Here is an 8,919-nt window from a genome sequence, read left to right on the forward strand (position 1 = left end):
GATCCCACCAAAATAGGCCAGTAATTCATAACCGTAAATCTTGAGGCTGAAATATACCTAGAAATGTACATGACTTTAGTTCTCAAACATAATTACAAAAATAAATGGGTAATCTGTGATAGGGTCTGAAAACTTGACACAACTCAGGCTAACTTGTTGAGTTGGATCCTACAGATCTGACAGTGGGTGAATCAACCTACAGACCTGATTTGCCAAAACTCAGAGCAAGTCGAATTAACTTGCTCAAATTTTTGGCATTGATACAACCTACAGAACTGAGCTACCGACACAACTATGACAGTTAGCCAAGTCAGCATTTGCTAACCACAAAAAATCAAGTCCGAAATGGCAAGGCCTTATTAAAAATCTTAGTATAGCTCTTAGAACCTTCATATCATACTCTCGTAGGCATGTGCCACAGACTCCACTCCCTTGCAGAAGGTGTCGCTTAAAACAAAGCGAACCAGCCACCAAGAAGCCTTCATCATCATCATCAACAACATAATCATCCAAGTTTTAGCCCAACTAACTGGGCAGCCTGCATATTCAGGTTTCATAAAATTGCACCAGGCAGCAAGTCACACCACATACCAGGTCACCCAGCCTGTACTGCTACATAGTGGGTAGCTTATGACGAGTAGTGTAGCTTAGCCCTAACGCCACGTAGCTCATGAAAATAGTTTGAGTCATGTGTAACCTACACTACATGCAAATTTTGCATACGCTACACACCACATAGCCTATGGCACGCTACACAGCTTACATCTCAAGTTATTTTTCACTGAGTGTTAGTATTAAATCAATTACGTTGCTCTTTCTTTACATTACAAGTTATTTTTCACTAAGTAATAGTTAAATAATAAGTAATAGTATTAAATCAATTATGTTGCTCTTTCTTTACCTTTAAACTTAATTTTGACTATTTTCCTATTCTTTTAGGCTACGTTTGGTTGCACCAAACGTCATTAAATTTCATATTTCACTATTAATCAGACTAATTTGGTGCAAAATATCATAAAATTTCATGCTATTTGGCGCAACCAAGCACACCTTAATTAAAAACTTAGAAGTAGCTAGGGGTGAACACTATGCTACACGCTATTCGCTATTTAAAAAACTGGCAAATGTTAAGCAATAGCAGAAGCTCCTACAATGACCACTATGATATATAGTTGTGCAGAGCGTGAAATGAAGCAGCAACAAATTCACTTTGCAAAAAAAAAAAAAAAAAAAAAAAAGTGGAAATAAATTTGGGTTTGGAAGCGTAGAAGCATCTCTTTCCAAATATAAGCAGGTACAAATAGGTAGGAAGCAAAAGCAAAAGCAAGAGCAAGAGTTCGAAGCGGGGGTTCGAAGTGGGAGCAGCACCTAGTTAGAAGGATCCTGCAACTAGTATGACCGGCATGAGAATCTTGCAGAAGACATGAAATGATGACATCAGAGATTGCCTCCTAAATTACTCGGGTGTCAAAACTCAAAATCATAGATCGTTTGTCAAGGCTCCAAGCACAGAAATTTGTCATTTCACTAATGCATTGACAGTCTGGTTTGAAGGCTGCTTAACCCATCCAATGAACATCAACATGCCAACAATAGTCACATCCATAGCTGCACAAAGTGTGAAATGAAGCAGCAACAGATTCTGGTGTGGGAGTGGACTGGGGAAGCGACTGTTTCAAAATGTTTCAAGTATAAACAAGTAGGAAGATGGAGGAGGAGCACAAATCCAAAGCACAACTCTTAGTGGGGAGCAACGCCTAGTTGAAAGCGTCGTGCAACTACGACTCACTTCAGACTTCTTGGTTTACTTCAGTCAATCACAATCATGAGGGCAAGGTTGTATATAATAGTGCAAGTAACACAATCACATGAACCGTGCATTGAAGATTTGGGCTCTAGAAACCCAATTTGGGGGTCCTACAGCCCATCAGGTGAGCCCCTGGCATAGAGCTGTGTTTAGTGGTTTCTAAGGAGACATGATCATGTGAATCTCACATGATGGTTGTAGATCAGTTCTCTGAAGTCTTTATTCAGTAAAGATTTTGAGCGATTTGTGTATTAAGGGATCTTTAATAGGATATATTAAACAAAAAAGAGATAACATGAGCTAATAAAAGGGAGAGATTTAGGCACATGCCTGCTATTTTGGGTTTTTTTTCTTAGATTAGTAGAGTTTCTATATATGTGCATTGTATGGCTAGACAGGTTTAATCAAGAGTTTACTTTGGGCTTGGCATGGGGGAGGTATCAGGTAGGAAAAGGTAGGGAGGGCAATTTGGATTTTGGAGACTATCCTTGTTGGCTGGAATTTGGTCCCTTTGTGGGGAAAGGAATAATCGTTGTTTTAGGAACCATTGTGGGTGTGTATCGGAGGTTTTTAGTAGGACTAAATTGAATATAATGGGGTGGGCTATAGCCTTAAATGTAATAGGCAAGAGTTCATTCTGATTTGTAGTTCTTTAGGCCTTGGCCTCCTCTTATTAATAAAATCGTAACCTTTCACATAAGATCGTCACCTTTCACATAATTAAAAAAAAAAAAAAAGTAGATGTTGTATGGCTATAATAGATGGAACAAAAACCATTAGGCTACTTTCTTCTTGGAAAAATTCTTGTCTTGCAGTGGGCAAAAACCCCAACCTAATTTCCAAACATGTGTGTGCAAAGGTAATGTATACTTCTTTATTCTTGTTTGTAGAAAGTCCTTCCACCATTAGACAATGGATTATAAGAGACTCTTATGTTTAGGCTGTCTATAGATAACACAATTTATTGAATCATAAACATTATAAATAAAAGGAGTAGAGATCACCCAACCACCCATCAAATTGTATCTCGCTCCTCCATTGCAATAACATACATTATTATTACAAATATTATCCAATACGGATCAACAATGGCCTCAGCATTCCAGTTTGCAAAGTGGAGCCCAATGCTCAAGGATCCAAACAATTGACATGATGGCCCACCATGGATGCCCAATGCACCAAAAGTCTCCTAGATGGGAAAAGCCTAGCCAATGAATCCCTGGCCTCTTCTTGGCTGAATGTAACACTTGTTATGCTTTCTTTCAATGTCTATTTGCTAGCCACTGATAGAAGGGTTACAATGTTTCCATCTGGATTTTTGGTGCATCTCCATCCATAGTAGGGAGCACATATCAATTGTTTGGGTAACTGAATAGTGGAAGCGAAAGATGCAATGAATATGGGTAACAAAGGCCCAATTTAGGGCTCCTATGGCCAAAGTGGTGGGCACCACTTGTATCAAACACGTGTCTAACTCTGAATGATAGGGATGGTTTTCTTTCTCTTGGTTCTCTTCTAGTAGTTTGATAGTTTTTAACTAATAAACAATGCACGACCACCCAAACCCTTCCATAAACAAACAAAAAATTAAAAATTAAAATCACAAAGCAACCCCTATCCTACCACATTGCATAGCAACTGACCTCCTAAAATGAAAAAAAAAAAAAAAACCATATATCTTCATCCACAATGAAAAAGAACTTGTTAACATATACTAAGGGGCAAGAACGTACCTCTATCAAGCTCAAGAAGAGATTCAATCAATAAAAAAACTGAATATTTGAGCTTTGTAGCCGAAAGAATATGAAAGGGGAAAATCTCATTTTTATTTTTTGATTTGTTTCAGCTTCAATGCTCTTAAAAAATACAACAAGCGGACCTTCTTGCAAGGTAGATTGATCGGCCAAAATCTCCTCTTTAATGGCTCTATGGACCGAGAGAATAAAAAAATGAGGATTTGGGGGCCAGAGGGGTAAGAGCATCGAGTATTAGGTTTTGAATGAGAGCTTTCGAAAACCCTCTTTTGAAACCCTTAAGTTTTAAGATATTTTCTTAAAATGTGAGTTCTACACCATTTACAAATAGTCATAAGTCCTCAGCCATACACATGCCCATTTATAGATGGTCAAGATTGTTTGATATGGCACATGACAACATGTAAAAATATTCTACATCTACAATAGGACCCACTATTTAGATGGACTGGATAGCTCCACATCATTGCCACGTGTGAAAGGGATGGTTCACCACCATTTTACAACCACCGTTGAACTAACAACATTAAAATCTCTTCTTTAAAAAAACAAACAAACAAACAAAAAATGAAAAAAAGGTTTAGCATTACGCTACACACTACATAGCTCGTAGCGTACACAACAACCCTTGCAGCATACACTACAAGAGAAATGCTCTATTTTGGTGCACTACATAGCGTTGTAGCTACGCTATGCTACGGATGCTATTTACAACACTGCCAACTCCAGAAAACCCATGAGAGCATGGGAAAGAAGTTGGAGTTGAAAAAAGATGAAGGATGTGATGCAACAAAAGTTATTGCCCAAAAAGTAAAAGAAAGAACTCCATTAGAAGTTCTATAATTTCCAGCAAAAGGATTTGGCATTAAAACTTATAATTTTAAATGGAGTTATACACTTATACACTTTAGTCTTTGTTGCACATAACCAAACCATCTCAATATGCTCATCATCGATGCTTCATTTGAAAACAAGCATTCACATGGTTATTTTATGAGCAACCTTTATATATATATATTCACAAAACAAGGGCCATGTATTCATTATTATGCATATGCAATTTTCCATTGCTGATAAAAAGAAAATATGTTCCCATCTATTTAAAACTCTTATTGTTGGCTTCATTTCATATAAATGAATCAAAGGAGTAGAAAAATAGAAATTATAAATCATAAATGCCATTCAGGCATATTGTCAAATAAATAAATATAACAGACAAAGAGACAACTAAAACAAATTACATGTATCAATATGCTCCCATGTTTCTGACTTTTGGTATGCTTATTACTCATTGCACTTAAAAGATGGAGACAAGTAGGGAAATGGCGAGCCTATACCCACCAATGGTTGCTTAATTGGAAATCCTAGGACCACTAGGGTTGATAGCGCTCTTAAATGTGACAAAGGGGGTTCAAGCTTGCATTTCTAGGGCCACATGATGATGGGGAATATCGAGTGGAATTGGAAGCTCTCAAGGTGGGCATGAGATTAACCAAAGATCTTAGATTCTCTTTACCACTTCATTGTAAGGGGGAACTCCTCTCATGGGCACATGGGTGCACTCGTGCTCCTTGGAAGCAAGCTTTTTATGTTAATGAAATTAAGGGATGTGTGCTCATTGCATAGTTTCTTTTTCTGTAGTCCCAAAAGAGGCAAATGGTAGTGTGGATGACTTGTCCAAGACCAATGTGACCTAGCATTCCCTTTTTGTTGGTCACTCTTATCCATTGCCTTATGGATAGAGCTCCACCCTCTTTTTAATAAATTGACGTTGCTCATAAAAACTTGAAAAAATAAGCAATTGTTTCTTTCTTTTGGGAACACAATATGCGTAACTTGTCGTGCCATATTTCTCGTCCTCAAGTTACCAACCATCAACACCTTATACTTGCCAACATGCCAACCGAATGCAACCACCCTTGCAGGGCCCAGATAACCCCATTTATGCATTGTCAAAGCCATTTCCTGCTTAGTAGAATCCCCAAATAACGAGTAGAAAGATCTAACTGAAAAATCTCATCCCATTTTAAAGTTCACTTCCATTTGTCTCTTTACCCAAGAATCGAATTGGATCTATTCAAGCACTCCACAACATGCAGAAGTTACTCCACCTCTTCAGCATGAAGACCCCTCCTAAAGATCAACAACCAAACCACCTAATCTCCGACTCTGTTGAAGGCTCGGGAAACCATGGTCCTCGACCTTAAGACACCAGGTAGCAGGTACAACCTAGGGAATGCTTGTGAGAGAGCTGCCTTTTCACACCACACGTCTTCCCATAAATGAAATTGTGAGCCATCACCTATTTTTCCTCCATTCCCATAGGGAACACATCCTCAACAAGAAGCATGGCTCTCCGTAATCAATTGAAGAACTACATTGGGATGAAGCCCTAGTATACCACTTACCTAGTCCTGCCCCAAATATGAGATTACTTGCTTCCATAGGTTGTCTTCTTCTGACCCAAACCCCCATAACCATTTCCTACGTAATGCAATGTCCATGAATTTCAGAAAGTCAAGGTAACGAAAGAAAAAACTTATCCCCGGCTTTTTGCCATCTCAAGGTCAAGATATTCAAAAGTCAAGAGAGTTTTAGGAGCCAAGAGCTGCCGGTGGTTGAACAAGCTAAGGGATGCACATAAGCTCTTTTTTAAGGTTTGTTGAAGGATTTGACGATCAACCCAATTCATTTCCAAACTATAAAAAGTGAAAACAGCAAATGTATTCGCTCGTTTCTTGGTTGGGCTTAGTAACTAGCAACTTACTACACAAAAGGCATCAGCATTATTTCCATTTATAAATACAGTTCTTCTAGCAACTTGAAATCCATCTGCAGTTGCATGCAAACTCTTGCCTCCAGGTCGCCCCTCTCCTCTAAAGGCATTTTGGTCATGTTTTAACCAAAATGTCCATTTCAAGGCATTATGATCTCATCAGTCCCACTCACAAACCTCTCCAGCAAATCATCACTGTAGCTCAAACGTGCAACATATCCAGGAAACCATATCACTCTTCTATCTTCAAAACTTCAATAAACCATAGAATTCTACCATTTATATAAGAAAATAAACTGCAAAGAGGACTAGTCCTGATATCAAATTCGACTCTAAAACACAATATAAAAGATCTTTACATGTATTGCTGAGACATTTATCAAAAATCAAAGAAGAAATCCAACTACCAGTGAAATAAAAACAAAACCAGACACCCATAAAGAAAGTTCGTACCTTTATCTGAGAATTGCATGTATGAATCAACCTTGGGTGGTGTGGGGCTCTTATAAGGCGCATTCTTATTCCTCTCACGGAGCAAATCATCAAGCTCCTTGTAATATGACATCTTTGCCGAGCCACTCCCTCTGTCCTGCTGCCTCGCCTTCTTGTACTCCTTCAGCAGGTTCCTCCACTTATCTGTGCACATGGTTGGCGACCGGTCGAACCCTTTCTCCCTCATCTTTGCAGAGATCTGCTCCCACAGATGCTTGTTCGACTTTGAGGTGTTGAAAAGCCCATCCATCTCTCGCCGGAAGCTGATTAGGCTCCGAGTCTCTTCTTGAACCCAAGTCTCCGCACGTTTCTTTGGCGCCTTCACCTCGTGGTCCTCACCGCTGCTATCGGCGAGAATCATCTGCTGTTGCTGCTGCTGCTGCTGCTGTTGCTGCTGGGGTTGCAATCCACCATTGCTGACAACTTCCATCATCATCTCTCTTCCTTCTTCCTTGTAGAAATCGATGGGTCGTGGCTTCTCTGACAAATACATGGCGGATTCCTCCTTTCCTCCTCGTGCAGGGATTGAAGAGGAAAGAGGAAAGGAGTGCAGAAAAAGGAGTTGCTCTAGAGAGGGACAGGGGAAAAGAAGACATGGGTTTTGAATAAGATGGAGCAGGGAGCAAAACCCATATCTTGGATTTTGAAATTGAGTTGATCAGCAATGAAACAAGAGAAGAGAGAGTGTGAGGGAGAGCCCGCTCTAGCTGGAGAATGGGAAGGAGATTGAGGAAATGAAGAGATGGGTTTTGTAGACGGAGCTATTGAGAAGAAAATCCACGTCTTGGATTGGTGAATGATGCAGTAGAACATGGGGAAATGGGGAGAGAAAGTGAGGAAGAAGAGGGTTTTGTGAAGGAAGTAATGGAGGAGAAAACACGTCTTTGATTTGGAAATGGCGGTCTTCTGTCATGGAAAAGCAAGGACTGATAGAGAGAGAGAGAGAGGGTGAAAAGAGTCCATCGTTTCTTCTGATTCTTACTTCTGTTGTTTCAAACTGCATTGTGCGTTTGTCACGGTTTAATTTGTGGCAGCCCGCCTGGACCATCCAAACCGCAAACGCGGGTGTGATGGAACATAGGCCAAAAGACCCAATGATCGGACACCATCAACCATTTGATTTTGCATTTTGAATTGGACACCCACAGTTTCCCCTTTCGCCGTCATTCGATTGGCCACCTACTGGAAGTTAAGATTGGTTTTACGTCTATGCATCATCCAGATGCGAATACCGGCTCGATGTGTCCTTCGTAGACGGTGCGGATGACTTGTCCGGGTCTTTTTAAATAGTAGTAAACGCACACTCCAGCCTGAATGTTTTGGCAGAGGCGTGAAGGGAGTAAATGATACCGTATAAAAGCTGGAACAAAAATCTGATACAGCCAGCTTCCACCGTACACGTGGCACCGTGTGAATATATGGTGCGTTCACGAGGACGGCCCCAGCTTCAACAACTTCACCACCGAGATCAGTCCATTTGAGACTCCTGTGGTGTGGTCCACCTTAGATTTGGATCTGCTTCATTTTATTTTTGTCTCGTGCCCAACCAGATGGACAGTGTGGATATAAAACACATACATAACGGCGGTGGGCCGCACACTCACGGATCCACGGGATCTGCGTCAGATGATCCGACCAGCCCCAGTAACATCAATGGCTGTGAAGAGTGTTTGACAGTTAAGATTCAGTGTTAAAGTCTTTAAAGAGAAATGAAAAATGAACGGTAGAAATGGGATATACGAAAACAGGCAACAAAAAGTTCGATGGCCCATCACGATGCGTATGACATCCACTCAATCCGTCATTTGTTCCGGTTCCTGTTAGAAGGGGATGCTGATGGCCAGCAAAAGGCTTTGCCGCGAAGGTCCTGTACTGGGTGGAGTCCACTCGCATGTTCGTGATAAATTCATCCCATCTGTTCGTTTTGCCTGCTCATTTTTTAACATGCGCAAAATAATAATAATAATAATAATAATAATAATAATAAGATAATCCAAACATGAATGAGGCCACGCAGGGTAAAAAGTGAGAAAAAAATATGCTTGTTTTTAAGCCTATCCAGGGCTCACCTTGATATTTATACATCATCT

At 40.1% G+C, this 8,919-nt stretch overlaps 1 protein-coding gene across 4 annotated transcripts in view; it reads right to left on the reverse strand.

The window, feature by feature from the left end:
- The window catches only part of LOC131239883 (trihelix transcription factor GT-1-like), a 33,964-nt gene extending 26,294 nt beyond the window's left edge, over positions 1-7,670 (reverse strand). For all 4 annotated transcript variants that reach the window (XM_058237786.1, XM_058237785.1, XM_058237784.1 and 1 more), the window contains exon 1: positions 6,791-7,670. In XM_058237786.1, the coding sequence (XP_058093769.1) occupies positions 6,791-7,322 (532 nt within the window). In that variant the 5' untranslated portion in view covers positions 7,323-7,670. The remainder of the gene's footprint in view (positions 1-6,790) is intronic.
- Between the last annotated feature and the right edge of the window lie 1,249 nt (positions 7,671-8,919).

The sequence above is a fragment of the Magnolia sinica genome, chromosome 3, assembly GCF_029962835.1.
Source record: "Magnolia sinica isolate HGM2019 chromosome 3, MsV1, whole genome shotgun sequence".
Classification (NCBI taxonomy): Eukaryota; Viridiplantae; Streptophyta; class Magnoliopsida; order Magnoliales; family Magnoliaceae; genus Magnolia; species Magnolia sinica.